Genomic DNA, 22,953 nt, shown 5'->3' with positions numbered 1-22,953 from the left:
CTGGTCCAGTACAAAGACGTGGGGGCTCAGGAGTGGAGGGACGTGAAGTCTCACAGCATCCAGAGTGAGTGGGAGATATTGTTTTGACGCCCTTTTCTCTTCCTTTATGGGTAATAAATGTTTAGTGGGCCTCATTATGCACAACATGTTGTTATTGTGCATGCTCAGCTCATTTCCCTGACAAAGACAATTTCCTTTATGTTTGTTACACAGTGTACAGAGGGGGTTAGAGGCGTGATGAGTACAAGTGATGAAAACATTTAATTACACACTTAATCGCCCAGGAGAAGAGAAAGGGCCGCCGTAAGACATGTTGAAAATATTGTCTCTTCACAGTTTGGAAGCAATCCTTGATTTTACTCCTATATATATATATATGTTGTTCCGAATAATAACAACTTATTTTTGTACTTTTTGTACTTCTAAACTGTGCTTTTACTAGTTTTACTGTCCTAAAAGATATGAGTACTTCTTCCACCACTGGATTAAAGTATTTCTCAGACATGTCCATAAAAACATAACATTACGACTGCTAGGAATGTCCCGATCCCCTTCTTTTGCTCCCGATCCGATTCCGATCATTTGATTTTGACAATTTGCCGAGACCGATTTTTCCCGATCCGATCTTTATGCAAAAGAGAAAAAAAAGAAAAAAAGCATTGAAGTTGTCCCTTAAGGTTATTTTTTTTTATTTAAATTGGATATTCTATCCAACATGGATATAGCTTCTTTCTTTCACAGCAGCATTGGATCAGTTCAGTTGTGCAGCGTTGGATCAAAATAAAGCTTATCAGTACTCGTTAGCTTTCTGCTACAGTTAGACACTGCACCCACTCTGTTGCCAGATTTGAGGTCTATGAAAACAAGCCCCAAAGAAGCAACACATACATGATGTTCTGTAATTTGAAACCAAAACTAAGGCCTCAGGATGACTTTAAGACTTGAACATGGTAATTTTTGTTTTGTAACATTGAATAATAAAAAAAAATAAAGTATTTAAAAAAAATAAAATAAAATAAAATCCCGATCCCCGATTTTTTTCTCCCGATTCCGATCTTTTGAAAATCACGTGATCGGCTCCGATCCCCGATCACGTGATCGGATCGGGACATATCTAACGACTGCTTCGCTTCTGATTTCCATTTATTTTTGTATGCAATACTTTTGACTAATAATCTCAAACTCACACAATACTCAAGAGGGAGCTAATTGATTTTGAAACCCTTATACAATGTAATATTCCACTCTAAATGCATTGTTGCTTAAATTCAAATGATGGATGATGAGTTTAATCATACAACCGTTCTACAATGACAAATAGAAATGCAGATAGTTAGCAAGGAAAAGTCACAGTTCGACCAAAAGGAACATGAGTAGTTGTGTCACACGGTGTGAAAGTTATCAAGAAGCTTCCAGCAAACTTTCCCCAGCATTTTTTCTTCTTCGGATACTAGAAGCCGTATCACATGATCTGCCATGCGATCCTTTAAAGCCTGAGATGTTGTTGGGTATTGACGAACCTAAAACACCTCGTGGGGACCGATCCAGAACATTCTCCTCTTCCTCCTCCTCCTCCTCCTCCTCCTCCTCCTCCTCCTCCTCCTCTTCCTCCTCGCTTTACGGCTTCAGATTGATTTCTGAGCCGGTACAGGTGAAGGATGGCTGGGGAGAGGAAGCCTAGAGGACTAATGGTTTGGTGATAAGCAGGTCTGACTAACCTGAAGGGCTTTCACTAATATCCCTCATTTCAGAGTCAATTAAGATATGTAGATGCAGGGAGGAGGATACTGAACGCTCATTAAAGAGTCCCTCTCCTGTAGTGCGTGATATTGGTTTTAATGCATGTAAAGGGTCTGCAAAGGCTCAAATCCCTACGTTCACGCCACTCTTTGAGCATTAAAGCATGAGGCATAAAAAGTACTAATACGAACCTGAAAGGAGCTTCAAATGTTTAACAGGATAAAGTAACTTCATCTCTCTAGGTAATCTTTGCTGATTATTCTGCATTATAGAAATGAAATATTAAAGCAGACTAATTACAAACCATCTAGGGCTGCACGATTTGGGGAAATAATCTAATTGCGATTTTTCTGACATTCGATTTGCGATATTTGTTTTTAAGCGACCCAACGGAAGTGTATTGTAAAATGCAGCCATGTCTCCGGCTAGGAAGGTCGTATCAACGTGCTCCCGTCTCTAGCACCCCGCAGCCCGAGCTACGAGTGAAAGAACTAAACTTACATGAAACTTCCGTTGGGTTGCTTTAAAGTCAAGCTTCAGTTTAAGACTCACCCTGTGATAGAAACATGTGATGGAGCATTACGAACCTGACTCAGATGGTTTCACCAGACCATCTAGGAGAGCTCCATTGGAAGCCATTTGGAAAGGGCAGGCACTTTCAAAAATACATGAGCCACTTCTGATTGGTTAATAATGGCTGGTACATGTGGAGCACAGCACTTCTGATTGGTGTGGATGACTGACACACAAGAAGAACAAAAACAAAACAGGCTTTGCGATTTGATAATTGCATCATTTAAAATCACGACTTCGATTTAAAATGGATTAATCGTTCAGCCCTAAACCATCCTGTAGAAGCCTCTTCAGCATCCTTACACAATAAACCCTCCACTATAATGAGATGCCTGGACTCATTGCATTTGAAAGCTTTTGCCCAAATTGAAATGTCTGTTTATAGCTGGAAAGTAAACCTAGTGCCGCCGCAAATTGCAGAATGTGTTATTAGTTCCAGGATTAAAGAACTGCAGAAGCACCTATTACTATTCAAGTATTTCATTTGTGCAGTCGGACAAAAACAACTACTTCCACTCAGGCTCATTACAGCCTCTCTGAATACTGAGGGTTAGTTAATGGACTCAAGGATTTCAATATGAATCTGTAATGTGGATTTTATAATAATAAAGTTATAGTGTGAAGGCAGCAGATTTTACTGTCTCTATAGTTTGTTATGAAAATGTTCTCTGATTAGATCCCCTTCAATCATCAAGGTCTTATTCTTTAATATTTCTCTCTCTTTTATTCACTACCAATTAAAGTAAATTATGTTCTGTATTCACAGACTGTTAATATTTTCATAAACTATTTATTATTACTGCCTTATAAGTCTTTAACTTTTTACATTTATCGGACAAAATATAAATCCACTTGTACATCAAACTTAAATAGTCATCTGTAATGTCTCAATGTTATTTCAGGTTATAGCATGCTTTATTACTATTAGTCTTTTTGTATTTGCTACCTATTAAAGGAGGAGACTTCTCGTGCATGCATGGTTGCCATGGTTGCCCTTCTGTTTATTCTCCGCAGCAGAGGTCGGGTTTCGCCGGTCAACATGTCCGTTAAAGTTTAAATCTTCCGGACAAAATCAGAAAAGTGCCGGTCAAAGGTTTTCTTTGTTATTTATTGAGCTTTAAAACAAATGAATAACAACTCTATATAATATTATAAGAATAATACACGGAGGACGGAGCCTCTCTTTTCCTCCCCCTCTCCTGACAGCCGTCAGTATCCGTGGTCTCATGCAGCTGGCTGATCCAGTAATGAGTGACCCGACAGTCAAAATAAACATATGTATAACTAGTTTAGGTAGTTTGAGAGGTAATTAAAATAGCTAAGGGTGATGATCTAACTTGAAGTGTGTGTTTTGTTCCGCTCATCGCTCCGTCGCAGCGGGCGGAGCTGCAGGTGAGCAGAGCTGCGTGTCTCCTCTCCTGTCCGATTAGACTTCACTCGCGTTTGTGTCCATATCGATCAGATCTAGCTGGAAGCTCCTGCTGGGTGCACTGTCCTGCGAGATACCGGGACCTGGCTCGAAACACTGGGGCTATTGCGTCATCGTTAGCAGGAAATGATCGTATAGGCGTAATCACGGAGCCGTTTGCCCCCTATAGCATTTCCTCCGCAGATCTACCCACCTTGGGACCCGTTATCGTTTTCTGCGTTTCCCTGTCGGCCTCGTGTGGCCGAACCGGATCTGATAGAGAACTCTAGCAGATACGACCGTTATCGTCCTCGTGTGGCTGCAGCCTAAGTCTTTTACAGCTTTACTGCTGTTACAAGATGCATTTTAGGACATCTATACTTAAATAAAAAATATGAGAAATCTTTTATTAGAAGAATGTTCCTTCGGGAAGAAACAGCCAATGGGAATCAAGCATCAGCTCAGGGTCACTCTGACATCTATTATCCTATAAAAACTTTATACCAGGAGCGACTTGAGGTCATGTTATTACATCTGGTACAAAGGGTCACTATAACTTCACAAAACTAGCTTGTAATGCAACTTACAACATCAAATAAGAGACGTTAATTGCATGTCTCTCTCATTAAACAAAGTAATTGGTCTAGTTCGATAAATATAACATGACATGAGTACATTTGTGTTTTCACAAGAGTTTGGAAGATTTCCAAAAATCAGATGTCAAATGCTAAGTTTTACAGCTAATCATCTCACCACACAGTGCTCTAAGATGAGTGACTTGCATTTCTAGCAAGACCAGAAACGGTCCTGAACATTTTGGTAACACATGGGGTGCAACAGAAAGAGACATCGACAAATCGAGGAAAACCCTTAGACTCCAGAGGGTCAAACAAAGTAATTGGTCGAGTTAGATATACATATATAAGGGTGGTTTGTTCCTGCTCTTTTCCTCCCGCTATGTGCATGATTGATGGCCCCCAAATGTGTCCAGGGGTCATGCCCTCTGACCTTTGACCTCTCTCCTCAGCGACGGTGGTTCTGACGGCGCTGGAGCCCAACACCACCTACGAGGTCCGAGTGGCAGCCGTCAACGGGAAGGGTCAGGGAGAGTTCAGCCACACGGAGAGCTTCCAGACTCTTCCTATCCGTGAGTTCACCCTCTGTTTAACACCCACACTCAGCTAGCTTCCAGACTCTTCCTATCCGTGAGTTCCCCCTCTGTTTAACACCCACACTCAGCTAGCTTCCAGACTCTACCTATCCTTGAGTTCACCCTCTGTTTAACACCCACACTCAGCTAGTTTCCAGACTCTACCTATCCGTGAGTTCACCCTCTGTTTAACACCCACACTCAGCTAGCTTCCAGACTCTTCCTATCCGTGAGTTCACCCTCTGTTTAACACCCACACTCAGCTAGCTTCCAGACTCTTCCTATCCGTGAGTTCACCCTCTGTTTAACACCCACACTCAGCTAGTTTCCAGACTCTTCCTATCCGTGAGTTCACCCTCTGTTTAACACCCACACTCAGCTAGTTTCCAGACTCTTCCTATCCGTGAGTTCACCCTCTGTTTAACACCCACACTCAGCTAGCTTCCAGACTCTTCCTATTCGTGAGTTCACCCTCTGTTTAACACCCACACTCAGCTAGTTTCCAGGCTCTTCCTATCCGTGAGTTCACCCTCTGTTTAACACCAACACACAGCTAGTTTCCAGACTCTACCTATCCGTGAGTTCACCCCCTGTTCAACACCAACACACAGCTAGTTTCCTGACACAGCCTTCAAAATAAGAGCTTCCAGACTCTTCCTATCCGTGAGTTCACCCTCTGTTTAACACCCACACTCAGCTAGCTTCCAGACTCTTCCTATCCGTGAGTTCACCCTCTGTTTAACACACACACAGCTAGTTTCCAGACTCTACCTATCCGTGAGTTCACCCTCTGTTTAACACCCACACTCAGCTAGCTTCCAGACTCTTCCTATCCGTGAGTTCACCCTCTGTTTAACACCCACACTCAGCTAGCTTCCAGACTCTTCCTATCCGTGAGTTCACCCTCTGTTTAACACCCACACTCAGCTAGTTTCCAGACTCTTCCTATCCGTGAGTTCACCCTCTGTTTAACACCCACACTCAGCTAGTTTCCAGACTCTTCCTATCCGTGAGTTCACCCTCTGTTTAACACCCACACTCAGCTAGCTTCCAGACTCTTCCTATTCGTGAGTTCACCCTCTGTTTAACACCCACACTCAGCTAGTTTCCAGACTCTACCTATCCGTGAGTTCACCCTCTGTTTAACACCCACACTCAGCTAGCTTCCAGACTCTTCCTATCCGTGAGTTCACCCTCTGTTTAACACCCACACTCAGCTAGCTTCCAGACTCTTCCTATCCGTGAGTTCACCCTCTGTTTAACACCCACACTCAGCTAGTTTCCAGACTCTTCCTATCCGTGAGTTCACCCTCTGTTTAACACCCACACTCAGCTAGTTTCCAGACTCTTCCTATCCGTGAGTTCACCCTCTGTTTAACACCCACACTCAGCTAGCTTCCAGACTCTTCCTATTCGTGAGTTCACCCTCTGTTTAACACCCACACTCAGCTAGTTTCCAGGCTCTTCCTATCCGTGAGTTCACCCTCTGTTTAACACCAACACACAGCTAGTTTCCAGACTCTACCTATCCGTGAGTTCACCCCCTGTTCAACACCAACACACAGCTAGTTTCCTGACACAGCCTTCAAAATAAGAGCTTCCAGACTCTTCCTATCCGTGAGTTCACCCTCTGTTTAACACCCACACTCAGCTAGCTTCCAGACTCTTCCTATCCGTGAGTTCACCCTCTGTTTAACACACACACAGCTAGTTTCCAGACTCTACCTATCCGTGAGTTCACCCTCTGTTTAACACCCACACTCAGCTAGCTTCCAGACTCTTCCTATCCGTGAGTTCACCCTCTGTTTAACACCCACACTCAGCTAGCTTCCAGACTCTTCCTATCCGTGAGTTCACCCTCTGTTTAACACCCACACTCAGCTAGTTTCCAGACTCTTCCTATCCGTGAGTTCACCCTCTGTTTAACACCCACACTCAGCTAGTTTCCAGACTCTTCCTATCCGTGAGTTCACCCTCTGTTTAACACCCACACTCAGCTAGCTTCCAGACTCTTCCTATTCGTGAGTTCACCCTCTGTTTAACACCCACACTCAGCTAGTTTCCAGACTCTTCCTATCCGTGAGTTCACCCTCTGTTTAACACACACACAGCTAGTTTCCAGACTCTTCCTATCCGTGAGTTCACCCTCTGTTTAACACCAACACACAGCTAGTTTCCAGACTCTACCTATCCGTGAGTTCACCCCCTGTTCAACACCAACACACAGCTAGTTTCCTGACACAGCCTTCAAAATAAGAGCTTCCAGACTCTTCCTATCCGTGAGTTCACCCTCTGTTTAACACCCACACTCAGCTAGCTTCCAGACTCTTCCTATCCGTGAGTTCACCCTCTGTTTAACACACACACAGCTAGTTTCCAGACTCTACCTATCCGTGAGTTAACCCTCTGTTTAACACCAACACACAGCTAGTTTCCTGACACAGCATTAAAAATAAGAGCTTTCAGACTCTTCCTATCCGTGAGTTCACCCTCTGTTTAACACCAACACACGGCTAGTTTCCTGACACAGCCTTCAAAATAAGAGATTTCAGACTCTTCCTATCCGTGAGTTCACCCTCTGTTTAACACCAACACACGGCTAGTTTCCTGACACAGCCTTCAAAATAAGAGATTTCAGACTCTTCTTATCCATGAGTTCACCCTCTGTTTAACACCAACACACAGCTAGCTTCCAGACTCTTCCTATCCATGAGTTCACCCTCTGTTTAACACCAACACACAGCTAGCTTCCAGACTCTTCCTATCCGTGAGTTCACCCTCTGTTTAACACCCACACTCAGCTAGTTTCCTGACACAGCCTTCAAAATAAGAGCTTCCAGACTCTTCCTATCCGTGAGTTCACCCTCTGTTTAACACCCACACTCAGCTAGTTTCCAGACGCTGCCCATCCGTGAGTTCACCCTCTGTCTAACACCCACATTGAGACAGTTTCCTGACACGGCCTTCAAAATAAGAGCTTCGTTAGCATGCAACACAAATTACTACTTTAGTACTGAGGCTTCATAGTTGTTAATTATTAATGATTGGCAAATGCTACCATTTCACTGACACATCCTTCAAAATAAGAGCTTCTTAACTCGTTAGCATGCAACACAAAAGGGACTAAACATGTTCATTATTAATACTCTAACATTTCACACCAGTTGATGTGATCTATCCCCACACACAGCTTGTTTCCTGACACGTCCTTCAAAATAAGAGCTTCTTAACTCATTAGGGCGCACCACAAAAGGGACTAAACCGACATCCAGTCATAATGACTTTTATTCATCAGTACTGTGGCTTCATAGTTGTTCATTGATGCCATATTCTACTATTTCACACATGTTGATGTGATATACCCCCGCACACAGCTTGTTTCCTGACACGTCCTTCAAAATAAGAGCTTCTTAACTCGTTGGTATGCAACACAAAAGTTGAGAAACAGATAAAACAGCCATAAAATGTTTTTTTATTCACATATGAAGATATTTGTGTCCTGATTTAATCAAATAATATAAATATGCTGTACGTGAACGAAATGCAAACATGCATATATTTAATACTTTCAAAGCAGCCGCACCTCAGTGAAACTCCTATTTGCCGTCTAATGAAACTCTGACAAGCTTATATATGAAATAGTTACCCCCCCCTCATATTCCAGCGATATGAATCCAGAGTATTGGAGCTTGGAATAGATGCTGTTAAAGTTGTGGCTTGATGTAAAACTGCTGCATTAAAAATTATATACTGCAGGGGTTTTATGATAAGCATTTTATTTATTCTGGCAATCTGACACCGGAGGATTGCAGTAAATCTAGGCGAGGCCGTAGAAGAAGTATTTCCACCGTTAATATTATACAGAGTTATGAATGTTGGAAAGAATACCCAATTAGCAAAATACAGTGAATAATAAGAAGCAGCATTAGTTACAGCCAGGCAGGGGAGTCGCTTCTTAATACGAGTTTAATTCAGCTTTAAAGCTTCGTACTGCATCCTTATCTCATATCTCACTGTGCCACCTGCTCCACACACACACACACACACACACACACACACACACACACACACACACACACACACACTCACTCACTCACTCACTCACTCACTCACTCACTCACTCACTCACTCACTCACACACACACACACACACACACACACACACACACACACACACACACACACACACACACACACACACACACACTCACTCACTCACTCACTCACTCACTCACTCACTCACACACACACACACACACACACACACACACACACACACACACACACACACACACACACACACACACACACACACACACACACACACACACACACACACACACACACACACACACACACCTCACACACACACACACACTCTCTCACTCACACACACACACGCGCACACCACACACCACACACACACACACACACACACACACACACACACACACACACACACACACACACACACACACACACACACACACCACACACTCACACACACACACAACACACACCACACACCACACACCACACACACACACACACACACACACACACACACACACACACACACACACACACACACACACACACGCACACACTCTCTCTCTCTCTCTCTCTCTGTCTCTGTCTCTGTCTCTCTCTCTCTCTCTCTCTCTCTCTCTCTCTCTCTCTCTCTCTCTCTCTCTCTCACACACACGAAGGCATATTTTTTTGAGCTCGTCTTCCGGTGTTTCTATATTCGTCTTTTATTTTGTATTCCTTCACATCTATCTGAACTGAAATAGTAACCTGTAATGTCTCATGATGTTTTTTCAGGTTATAGTATGTCGTTGTTATATATTTTTTATAGTGTTTGGAATCGCTACCAATTAAAGGAGGCAATGACAGAGAGTATTACACTGTGAAGTATCATGTTATGTATTTACATACTAATACTCTTCTCATATACTATTTATTATAAGTCTTTTACTGCAGCTTTACTGCTGTTACAAGTTGCATTTTAGGACCTCTAAACTTTTTACTTTGACTTCTTACATGTTGAACACAAATACCTGTACTTTCTATTTCTTACATGTTGAACACAAATACCTGTACTTTCTACTTCTTACATGTTGAACACAAATACCTGTACTTTCTACTTCTTACATGTTGAACACAAATACCTGTACTTTCTACTTCTTACATGTTGAACTCAAATACCTGTACTTTCTACTTCTTACATGTTGAACTCAAATACCTGTACTTTCTACTTCTTACATGTTGAACTCAAATACCTGTACTTTCTACTTCTCACATGTTGAACTCAAATACCTGTACTTTCTACTTCTTACATGTTGAACTCAAATACCTGTACTTTCTACTTCTTACATGTTGAACTCAAATACCTGTACTTTCTACTTCTTACATGTTGAACACAAATACCTGTACTTTCTACTTCTTACATGTTGAACACAAATACTTCTACTTTTACCACAGTATTTTTAAACATGAGTATGTGCACTCCTACTTGAGTAAAGGATGTGTGTACTTATATATTCTCTCTGCTCCTCAGGAGAGCCCAGTCCTCCGGCGGTCCACGGGCAGAGAGGGATGGGTAAGGCCTACAGGCTGGGTCTGGTGAAGCAGGACGACGGAGGGATGCCCATCGTGGAATACATCGTCAAGTACAGGACCGTGAGTATTTTACAGTATTTAAACGTGAGTACTGCTGTCAGGACTGTTCTCAGAATACATTTTCTAGATTACTCCCACGCCAGGGTTATCTTACATTCCCAATTGTAGTGGTAACATAACTCGTGCTTATACTATATGCTACTGTTTCACTTGCATTGTTAATTTGAATTGCTTGCCTTGTGAGAATAATTCTAATTGTACATTTAGCTAAACTTCAATGTCATATAATCACTGATCAAAAACAACAATCTCACTGACGTTTTTTTAAATGAAAATTCAAAATATAACTCTTATTCTCAGTTTCCGAGCTACATGAACATAAATAATCTAAGGAAAATCCAGGATGTGGTTTCCACCCCAGGAATATTTCAAGGATAAAAGCTGAATTAGTTTATTCACACAACGAGCCTCAATATGTTTACGTATTATTTTGAACACAAGTGGAAATGTCCTTGGTGCACGAAATGTGTAAAAAGGAACCCAGATTCTGCCCCTTTTGCAGGTTAAATATCAAAATCCAGCTTCCAACAAAGTGACTATTACTAAAGTGGATTAAAGGATCATTTTCTTATTTAGAAATGGGTACTGCGGTCAGGACTGTTCTCAGAACCCAACTTCTATAGAGTCTAGATTACTCCCAGGCCAGGGTTATTTTACATACCTACTGTACGTAGGTTTAGGGAGGTTAATGTAATGGGATTACTTGTTTAGTGTGTTAATAGGTGCGTTCACACCAAGTACTTTTCCCACAAAGGTTCCTAAGAACTACGATTTAGTTCACACCAATGAGTCCAAGGAACTAAATTAGTTCTAGAGAACCTTTTGACCCCCTTTTCAGCCCCTGCTAGAGAGCAGGGACTTTCGTGGGAGAAAAAGGTTCCTGTGTCTGATTGGCTGGGCGGATTGCAAACCACGCCCCGTCAAACTCCCAAAAACTTTTGTGAAGCCGCCATTTTATTATCCTTGCATTAGCATTATTAGCATTATTAGCATTAGCCTAGCGCAGAAACGCAGAGAGACTAACTTATGACAACACAAAATAAAACTTGGGAGCAGTGGAGATGAGGAGGTGTCGGCGTTCTGGCCGTTTACTCTGAAGGCTTCAGTAGAAGCTGCTGGGAGTCCCAGCAGCTTCTACTGAAGCCAGTCCCTAACTCCGGGACTCCGGCCGGGGACTCCGGGTGGCAGTATACGCCGTGAAGTTGTTTGCGGCCTGCCAGTAAACCCAAAGCAGAAGAAGAAGAAGTGACGTCAGCGGCTTCATTTGCCTAATCCACCCCCAGGAACTAATTTCCGGTGTGAACGCGATCTGTACTTAGTTCATCAGAACTAAAGAGTTCTCATGGACCTTTGTGGGAAAAGTACTTGGTGTGAACGCGCCTATTGTTCTTTACAAAAAGCGGAGCATACACAATAGCAGGAAGTGACTCTGCGAGTGTCTCAATGGTTCCCGCTGAGTGCGTTGGTGGCAAAATGAATAATGTTCTGCTTGACGATCTCTCTTTCTGTATCCTCCTGTCACTTAGAATTCATGTTTTTCAAAGAGCACACTTCAAAGAGTGTGTGTGTGTGTGTGTGTGTGTGTGTGTGTGTGTGTGTGTGTGTGTGTGTGTGTGTGTGTGTGTGTGTGTGTGTGTGTGTGTGTGTGTGTGTGTGTGTGTGTGTGTGTGTGTGTGTGTGTGTGTGTGTGTGTGTGTGTGTGTGTGTGTGTGTGTGTGTGTGTGTGTGTGTGTGTGTGTGTGTGTGTGTGTGTGTGTGTGTGTGTGTGTGTGTGTGTGTGTGAAGAGATGGCACTCGTACAAAAACTCTCCTTCGGACTAAGTGGATTTGGGCTTGTCCAAATCTCCTATCTCCCCAGTGCTAATGTGTCCGAGCAGGCCCTTTCTCTGTCTCTCGAGGAAGTGACAGCGGTTTTAAAATCATTCTGCCGCAAATGAAAACACGCCCAGGAACAGAGGCTCAGGAAATCTCAGTGAGGCTTTTGAAGGCCGTGCGGGAAGCCAGTGGCAGATGCTTCACACCCCAGTAATCGTGCTGCCTTCACTGGCATCGGGAACACACAAATGCTTCATCACGCGTAAAGGATGGGAACAGATTAGTCTGGGAACATGCACACACACACAGAGACACATCATAGTGGCCTGACAATCCAGGCAAATGTTAAATACATTCACGATCGTGCACCTTGACGCCTGTTTGCACACTTTGTCCTCCAATATTGGGAGGAAAAAGGGTCCAAGGAGGCAAGAAGGGTAAGCACTCAGAACATTTGGCAAAGCTCTTGGCTAGGTCTTTCAATCCTTTGTTTTCAAATGAAGGCTGTAAGGAAGTGGGAAAGAGAAAAGGGCACAGAGAGATATCACAGGGCTTGTGTGAACTTGATGAAAAACATCATTTTCACCCTATTCAAGTGTGGGCGTTTTTCACAACCACGACTCCATCGCTCTCTCAAAGGGTACGCTGCTGTTTAAAGCAACAGCACTTCCCTCTGATGCTTGCAGACTGAAGTTGAACTCGAGTGTTGCGAGGCATTTCTTTTTACATTTCTCCCCCCCTTGTTCCGTCTCGCAGGATAAAGAAGAGCAGTGGATGACCAAGCTAGTCCCGGGAATGAATGACTTCGCCATGCTGCAGCCGCTGCAGTGGAACACCAGATACGAAGTGGAAATAACGGCACGAAACGTGAAGGGCCTGTCGGAGCCCAGCTTCTATCAGTTCTTCATGCCACAGAAACCTGACATCACAGGTAACAGCCCCATCAAAAAGTGTTGTCTTGTGCCTTTTCCATAAATACACCTCGACTTGACCGATGCTTCTAGCTGCTAGCGGACGCCTTTTGAAAGAGCGTTTTCTGAGCTCCTTGTGTTTGCCATACCGCTGCAAAGAGCGATAGCATTGGCGATAACAAAAGCAAGACGTAACCGTGGCGACACAGAGAGCCTCCTGGAGGAGAAACCGCTGCAATGGATTTCTATCTGTTTGGTCGTTGAGTGGCGTTTCATCTGAGAGAAACACGTAGCACATTATTCTGCTGTTAAACATCCTTTCACTCAAAGCCTCTCTAGGACACAGCACAGTCTACATTCATCTAAAGCAACAACATACAAATAAAAAATGTAAGCTACAGAAGCAAACCGTAGTCGTACTTCTTTTTACAAGTTAAGTGAGCTTCATGGGTCAAATCATTGGACTGACCCCTTACAATGCTCAAGGAGACACCAAATAAAACCTTTCTTCGAATGTCGTTAAGCTCCAATTTCCAGGTTCAAGGGGTTTATCAGGCAAAAATAACACAATACACAGGATATACTGATTATTTCTCACTGTTGTGATTGTAATATGGAAATCAGGCAACATAGAAGCACAACGCCTCCCTTTGGGCTCACCTCACCTTGTTTTTAAGGCTTTGAGTTATTAAATTATTAAGAAAATAGCCATCAGCTGCAGCTTTGAATCTTGTGGTTGGTCCATGATGCGTCTTCAGCACAAAGACCTCCCCACACAGTCCTGACTAAGGCTCTCCTGCTCCTGTGTTCTCAGTGCAGACGTCAATTCAAAACCTTTATTCATCCAGGTAAAACCCCATTGAGATCAATGATCTCTTGTTCAAGGTTCCACATGAAGACATACAAACATAAACAACAGAACAACAAAAGGACATCATACAGCAACATGTACAGGGATTACAATTTACATACTATCCACATGTACAGGTACCAACAGCATCTGATTCAGTAGCATCCAACCGAGCTTTAAAAACATGTAGTGATACCAGCTTGGTAATTTTCCATTCTTTTTGCAGACTGTTCCAAGTTAGTGAAGCTGCACACATAAAAGCTTTCTTCCCTAAGACAGTCCTAGCACTTGGTACATTTAATAAAACCACAGCATGAGATCTCAGGCAGTAACAGCCGAGAGATCAGGGAGCAGATATAAGATGGTAGTTTATCCAACATGGCTTTGTAAATGAAAAAGTACCAGTGACTGAGCCTCCGTACAGTTAGTGATGGCAAACCAGCTTTGCATACAGGGTACAGTGATGCGTAAGTGCTTTACAGTTTGTCAAAAATCTCAGTGCACGTCCACATTAAGGATTCACTCACACCTGTTCAAATAAACCGCTCAAATGGTGCAATCACACCTGGGTTCCCTTCAAAGCAACCCACCAGACCACGAGTGAAAACACCCGCAGGCTGTTGTTTTTCTTCCGTGAAATATCCCCCCCCTCCTCCTCTTCTTCTTCGTAGTGTGAAGCTTCTCCCGTTGTGCTGCTTTGCAATTCAGCAGCTTCTCATTTGCAAGAACCGACACGCAGGCGGTCATATGAGCTGCACAAACACCAGCTTCTCCCTGAGCTCCGTGTCGTCCGTATGCCGAGGTTCGGATTCCCATGAGGAGCGTTTTGTTTCCCTCCTCGGTGAGCCTGCTGCTTAACGTAGCAGAAAATAAATGTCTAGATGTGCAGCAAGCTTCTCATTCCAACGTCCTGCAGGCGATGCACGTGAGCAGGAGCTTTGAAGTATGCATGCAGCCGTGTTTCACTTAATCTGGAACACAGGCTGTTAAGGACGCACACGTATTGTTGAGATAAACGTGGCTCTGCCCCCCTGAAGCCCTCCATATGTGGGGAAAGGAATCAAAGAGAGGTTGTTTGGGCACGCTGGTGCTCTCCCCTCCGCCTGTTGCACCGTCCATTTGTGTTGTTTGGGGTGGAGCGAGTGTTTGTGTGTCATTACAGCGCGGGCTAAATGGCCTGTGAGAGTGTGTGCTGCTTTTCAAACGGAAAGCCAGGGGAAAACGGCGAGCTTAAGGCAGGTCACTTCGATTGGCTGTCCTCTCTTGTTAGCGCACAGTGGTGCATCGTGGGAAAGAGCCCGAGAGAGACAGTGGAGATAAAACGATTTCCTCTTAATGTGTTTGTTTGAGGCTAAAAGTGGACGGAGGGAGAGGAGGTGCTGGAGAAAGATTTGTAGACTCGTTCGACTATTTTGTCTTTCAACTTCAAGCTCACTCAGGACTCTGACTCCGATCGCAAACCAGTTGATAATCCCATTAGCACCCTTGAATAATGGCACCGCATTTTCATTCAGAAAAGGCTTCAATATAAATATTTTGAAGCCGAAAACGACGTCCATTTATTCGTATAATCTTGGATGAATTGTGAGCAGAATACGGACTCACACTGAATCTAATGGGATAGACTTTTGTGTACAAGCGCATGCACATTTTTTATATAAGAACCATCTCCCACTATATACATATACTCCATATAGGAGCCTTCAACCTCCCACCCACCCTGTTTCAAACCTCTTCATGTATAATGCATCTGGAGTGGATTTAACCTCCCCTTAAATCCCCTTTCCTCCGTCCTGTTTTCTGGCATCCTTCCTTCCTTTAGGAAGACGCCACAGATTGAAACACTGCCCTTGGTTCCTTTTCAATTTGCTTTCTTCAAACCACATCACATTTTTCTTTGCACTGCCCCTCCTCTCTTTCCAATTGCTTAGTGTCTTTAAAAGCAGATTTGTTCTCGCTCTCGAGAACAACGCACTTAACTTTTTGTCTCGTGATTTCCTTCCCCGACCTCTATTTTGACTCGTAAAGGTAAAGGGCTTCCATGAAGTCATAATGGCCTGACAGGAGCGGACTTTAGCATTAAGCAAGGTTAGCAACCTCCCTAATAGATATTCAAACGGATGGCTATAACACAAAGCTATCTTTTAGCCTCTTCAGACCCTTTGCATGCACTAAAACCTAAATAACAGGAAATGGAAAACAGGCCCCTTTCAGAGCGGAGTATCTGAATATTCTCGATACAGTGTGGTGTCGCTTGTGTTTGGCTTTGTTGAGTTTTCCTTGGCTCCTCTCCTTGCTGTGCTGTAAAACGCTTTGATTTAAGCAGTCGTCATAGATTTAGTTTGAGGAGCGTTGCACTAATCTCATCAAAGCGCCGGGATAAATAATCTGAAAGGCTTCGCTCCTCTCCTGCGAGCTGCAGTCCAACTTTTCCTGGAAGTGACGCCAGCTGTTTAAACGGGAAATGAGTACTTTTATAGCTGTCCGTTACATTAATCAATCGGCTCATATATTTCCTACACTGAGATTGGTTGTTTCTTTACAGCCGTGTAATGAAACAGATGCGTGCCCGTAACTTCTCTTATTTAATCTGCTAATACGATTTCAGATATATGGTCTTTTTACGAGAAAAGAAATGCATGTCATGGACTTTCCTGCAGGTTTTTCTGCATAAATTACAGTAGTGCACTTAGATCAAATAACTAATAATATACTTCCTTATCTCGGGAAATATGTGCATTTCGAGGTTCAAAAGTCTCTAAATGAAGCTTCAGTCAAGTAAACAGTGTTTGACCTTTTCTCAGAATCAGTTTTATTCCAGATCCACAAACAAAAAGGCATCTGTATCTGAAAGTAAAGCTGAAAATATGCTCTGAAGACGACCTAACTGTCAGGGACCTTTCTAGAACAACAACTCCATGTGTTTGACTTGTGTGAAATACACATATATATAAAGACTGCAGAACTTTGCTGTACAAGATCAGCGCTGATGTTTACACGCTCGTTTATTGATTGAACAAAGGACCGTGTTTCCTGGGGAGCGTACTTAACATATCGTTGTCAACTATGTACTGTAAATATTTTATTATAAGCAAGACGAGCAGGCGGCAGACTTCCTGCTGAGTCGCTGTAACAAAGCACTTATGCTATTAAAGGTTTTTTTACACGATCGCTTCAAGGCTATAAACGTAATGTACTGGATATTAAGCACGCAGAGCTGCGTGGATATACAACCCAGTGTTTCTTATTCAGAGTACCTGTTGCTGTTTTAGGGATGATGCCGACTCATCTTTTACCTGAAACTCATTAATATCCCTCGTTCATTTTCATTAATTGCGGTTTTTCAAATCAGAAAAGTAGTATATAGAATATAGAAATATTTGCGTCAGTTGCGAACGTATTCAGAGAATACCCTGGAACACTCAGATAAAACAAACAACACATCGATTTAATTATATAAATAAAATGTATATTGGTATCTGTGTTGTTGATCTGTAATATTAAAGTGTTACGTTGATTTGTTTGTCCTTCTCGGACCGTGCACTACGCATTTCAGTGAAAGCAACCAATCAGATCTTGTTCCGGGTCTCTGGGTAGAATATCCTTTAACAAGGTATTCTACATCCTTGATCAAATGCCCTGGCCCTCACACTGAATGAGAGCGTACGTTTGGACTGACAGTTTGATCAACCAATCATATTGATTTGTAGCCAATGGGCAAGACAAGGCAAGTTTATTGATATAGCAATTTTCTGTTCGCGACAATTCAAAGTGCTTTACAAAACAAATTAAAATACTTTTTAGGAATACATACAGTAAAAACACATACCGGTATATAATGGCATTTTACAACAGGCATTACAAGGCAAAGATAATTAATAAAATAAACTCCACAGGTATACAATACATGTTTAAAAGGCATACTGTAGTTCTAATATGAGCATTTCAATTAAAAGCAGCGGCAAAGAGATATGCGTATTCTTTCAATTTCCCCGGTTCCAGGGTCCTCTAGAACAGTGGTTCCCAACCTGGGGGGGCAGGGGGGGCGCCAGGCCTCAGATGATTTGAGGCCAAATATCATATTTAGACTTTTTTGTCAAGTTAGTATTAAAGGCATAAAAAGACAGAAATGTATAATTCTTTCTTTAATAGAAATGTTTCTTCTGCCCTGAAGTGTCCAAACCAGGCTTGTCTGGATAAGAGCATTTTTAAAACATAGTCATTGTCCGTGCCGGTTTCAGTTGGATTATTTGTCCCAGTTGCTCCGATCAGATCGGTCTCCTCCATTTTGTAGATTATTTACGACTTTGGAATCCACATAAACACATCGGCAAAATCCGGCTTACTTTGAGCATGTGTTTTAAACAGTTTAATCTCTTTGTGAATTGTTTCCACTTGAGCCGTCCTTTAATTTCTTCATACAGCGGGAATCCAAATGAATTCATCCTGAGTCCAATAACCATCAAAGTCACTCCAATAGAGCTCCTTAGACTTTAAACTGTAATTACCGCTGTAATTTCCAACAGGAGTCATTTGGGGGGGCTCTTGGGAAAAAAGGTTGGGAACCACTGCTCTAGAAGGCCCGCTAGTTAACTGGCTCGAGACAGAGGATCTAGATCAGGGGTCGGCAACCTTTTTGATATGAAGTGCCATTTAAAAAAAAAAATTGTTATCAGCGTGCCGACAATCGAGAATTATCAACGGCGGGGGGGGGGGGGGGGTTAAGGAGCGTGACGCTCGTGAACTATCAGCCGGAGGGTGGGGGGAGCCTTGCTGCGGGGAAGCAGTGTGTGGACCTGTCAACGAAATTTACACATTTACCACATTTAAATAATTGGTTTAAACGGCATAATAATAAGGACAATCGTCCGTTCTGTGATTCTCCAGAACACACATGTTATGATATTAGGGTCATGCAGAGTGAGATGAGATCGCTGTCCCTTCAAGAGAGAGAGAGAGAGGTGTGGCTTGTGCATGTGTCTGTGTGGAGGGCAGAGCGACAGTGAGGGGGGGAACGTGTGTTTGTTTCTGGAAGTGAAACGAGGCAGCAGAAAAACAGAGGTCTGTGATGTATTTTGTGAAACAGAAGAACAGCTAAATAAATGCAACGGCCTCCCAAGAAGAGCTCGCCTCTCTCCAGTCATTTAAGCTAAAGTGGGTTATTGAACCTGAAGCTTGTTGCTTCTGCCCTCCTCGACTACGGTCTGGGAGCCGACAGGAAAGTTCAACACACAGATGGCCAGTCCGCCCCTTTGTAGCATATTATTTCGATGAGCAGATCGCCACTGGGCATTCAACTAAAGACACAGCCACGCAAAAACTTCGGCATTTGTACAGCTCCTTTTGGGTACTGCAATTAGTGAAGTGCTTTCCTCTGTGGTGAAACGATCAGCACTGCACCACGGAGGAAAGCGGCAGAAAGTCAGCGGGGCTGCGTTGCGTATGGCTTCCTTCTGCAGGTAGACGCGCTCTGGCGGCGGTCTCGTTCAGGATCCGAAAATACAATTTAAATATTATTGCACACTTATTCCACTTATTCCTAGTGTGCCACTGGTTACGGTGTCGCGTGCCAATGCTGGCACGTGTGCCAGGGGTTGCCGACCCCTGATCTAGATGAATGCCGTTTTATTGTTTTTAACGTTGAAATGTTGAGTGCAACAGGTGAAGATGAAGTTGTTGTGAGTACCCTTTTCAAGACGACAATTCAGTGAAAAGACGGACATTATAACGCCGGGGGTGGGGGGGGGGGGTATCTACAGAAGGTCCAGTTGTGATAGACACGGTTCACCACTGATTTGCATACGTACTTAAACCAAACCCATGCTGTTCTTGATAATGTTCATTGAAAAGGGCAAAATAAGAGCTTTTTTCTGTTAGTGGAAACGTAACTCGTGCTTATACTATATTCTAATATTTCACTTGCCTTATTAGTTTGAATTGTAATTGTACATTTCCACGAACTTCGATATCATTTCATAACTGATCAAAAACAACCATCGCACTGACATTTCTTAAGTGATCATTCAAAATATAACTCTTACTCTCAGTAACCAAACTAAAAGAACATAAATGAAACGAAAGGAAATACAGGAGATGGATTCAAGGATAACATCTCAATAACGTGCAACAAGTGGAGTTATGTCCTTGGTGCACAAAGCATGTAAAAAGGAACCCAGATTCTGCCCTTTTTGCAGGTTAAATATCACAATTCAGTTTCCAACAAAGTGACTATTACTTGAGTGGATAAAAGGATGATTGAAAACTAAAAACCTAGTTTGAATGAAGTTTGGTTACGAGGCACAGAAAGCTCTTTTTGTTGATCACCATTTCTAAAGTTAACATGAGGGTCCCTCTTTTAAATACGAGACTTTAAAGTTTCATCTCCCAAAGATCAAGGTGGAGAAGCTTTTACCACTCCTTTAATAACCCCAGTCTAATGCAATTACCTAAAAGTGGACGAAATGTCTTTTTTTGCCGCTGGTTGTTAAGAACGTGCATATTCCTCTAAGTTAAGAGTAATTTCCTTTGGTTTTCCGTTCCCTCTTGAGTGCACTTGAGTCACATCAAGGCCTCCTTCTTGTAAATGGACACAAGGACGGACGCCTGCTTCTCCTTCAAAGCAGGGTTTAATGATTGTGTTTCAACTCTCCCTCTGAGGACCACCTCAAAGAAACTTTCCCAAAGTCAGCACTTAAGAGAAATCCTCCCTCACATCCACAAATGATTATGTTTACCCCCCACAGATTAGCACTACCTTCCCAATCAATGAGCGCCCGCCGGGTCGTCATTAATCGAGTGTCTTCCTCTCTCATCCAATGGAGGGACAGTCAATCTGTGCTCGGGCTTAATGAGTTTGGATTGTCACAGTGAGATGTGTATGAATGGCTTCAGGTGCCACACACACACACACACACACACACACACACACACACACACACACACACACACACACACACACACACACACACACACACAGATCTCCAGCAATCCTGCTAATGGGACTATATATCAACAAGTAATCAGAAGAGGTCGGTAAAAGGGTTAATAGAGCGGGGAAATAGGAATGAACGGCCACTGAGTTAGACAGAAGTTGCTTCCTCGAGGTGTACAGAAGAAACGTTGATGATAAGAGAGAGAATATATAGCTTTAAATATCCTTGTGTGAACAATGTTAGGTCTGTTGTGACTTTATTCGAATCATTTATCCACACTTGAACACATAGATGCATTGAGGGCGACCCTAAATTCCTGCTGGGTGGCATACGGCATTTGGTCCGTGTTGTGGAAAGAGGTGGGCAATTTCTCTTTGAATAAATCTTTAATTAACGCCTACGAGGCAAGACAGCAAACCCAACGTCTCTCTAATAATGATTTAATAAACAGGGAAACACTCTCCCATGCAGAAAAGTGGATTAAACTTATTTGTAAAACTTCATAACCTCATAGAAAATACCCATACAGTATATTATAGTCATTTTAAGATATGTTGGTAATCTAAGTTTGTTTCAGCAGTATAACGCGTGTAGCATAATGCAGCATTGTATTTCCCAAGGTGGTTTTAAAACACATAAAACTGAAGAATATACCTCATATCTTATGCACATGGAATAACACCAATATCCACGAGCTTGCAGATTTTAAATTGGGAATGGAACCAGCTTTTGATTAAATAAATAATGTGTTCCTCTCTTAAGAAAGGCTACATGAGTATGAGGTTGTTTTGGAGCTTTCCAATGTGCACAAATATGTTTAATACACTTTGGTCTGTAGACTTAGTTACTGTTCATACTTTACCTGTTTATTAAATCATGATTTGAGAGAAGCTGGGTTTGCTGTCCACAGTCTTGCCTCGTAGGAAAATAGAAAGTATATTTAAAGAGAATTTGCTGAAACTAAGACACCTAGCAGCACGGAGTAAATGGAGCATGTTACCCAGAAAGAAAGGACGATGGTATTTACACCCCCTGAGCAGCTTTACCCTTAGCCCCTCTGCAGTTTATCACGGTGGCCTGAGGTTATTAACCATCAGCGTGAGTGCAGGTCATCCTTCAGTGCAGAAACGACCTCATTACTTCTCTTTACTCTTACCTTATAAATCAACGGTAGCACCTGCAGACAAAGGTGACGATGTGTCGCATAGCAGTGAATACTAGCAAACATATTTCTTACATTTTACAGAAACATATCATGATTACAATTCCCTTCCTCATATCTTAATGCGTTTTCTGTTGGAAGGCACCTTGGCTGCTAGCTCTTAAGGCCCGGACACACCAAGACGATTCTGGCCGACGATGAGCGTCGACACGCCCTACTCTGATTGGTGTGTCCCGCACCGGCGTGTCTTCTCAGCCGTGCCGACACCGTTTCGGCCGAAAACCCACCGATTCAGCAGGTTGAGTCGGTGGGTCAAAGGTTGTCGGCAAAAGAAATCACTCTGATTGGCTGTTCAGCTTAGCGAATCAGTGAGAAGCGGAACGGAAGTGATCTGAGATTTCATTTAACTCCAGCTCTCGACACAGGTTCGGGAAAGCCCCGTGAGCTTCTCGCTGGAGAGTGAAAACGGAACGCACGCTATTTGTTTATATCACACAGTCTGTTCTTCTTCTCTCGGTTATCACGCAGTCTGTTCTTCTTCTCTCGGTTATCACGCGGTCTGTTCTTCTTCTCTCGGTTATCACGCAGCCTGTTCTTCTTCTCTCGGTTATCACGCAGTCTGTTCTTCTTCTCTCGGTTATCACGCAGTCTGTTCTTCTTCTCTCGGTTATCACGCAGTCTGTTCTTCTTCTCTCGGTTATCACGCAGTCTGTTCTTCTTCTCTCGGTTA

General features: G+C 42.9%; 1 protein-coding gene across 4 annotated transcripts in view; it reads left to right on the top strand.

Moving 5' to 3' along the window:
- ncam2 (neural cell adhesion molecule 2) overlaps window positions 1–22,953 on the top strand; it is a 305,617-nt gene that overhangs the window by 254,073 nt on the left and 28,591 nt on the right. For all 4 annotated transcript variants that reach the window (XM_079669155.1, XM_079669154.1, XM_079669153.1 and 1 more), the window contains 4 exons: window positions 1–64; window positions 4,749–4,868; window positions 10,432–10,553; window positions 13,125–13,299. The exon at window positions 1–64 is cut by the window's left edge and continues 110 nt beyond it. In XM_079669155.1, coding sequence (XP_079525281.1) covers window positions 1–64; window positions 4,749–4,868; window positions 10,432–10,553; window positions 13,125–13,299 — 481 coding nt within the window. The remainder of the gene's footprint in view (window positions 65–4,748; window positions 4,869–10,431; window positions 10,554–13,124; window positions 13,300–22,953) is intronic.

Source organism: Notothenia rossii (genome assembly GCF_949606895.1).
Source record: "Notothenia rossii genome assembly, chromosome: 3".
Taxonomy (NCBI): Eukaryota; Metazoa; Chordata; class Actinopteri; order Perciformes; family Nototheniidae; genus Notothenia; species Notothenia rossii.
The sequence above is the reverse complement of the archived record's forward strand: the minus strand, read 5'-3'. Positions and strand labels throughout refer to the sequence as shown.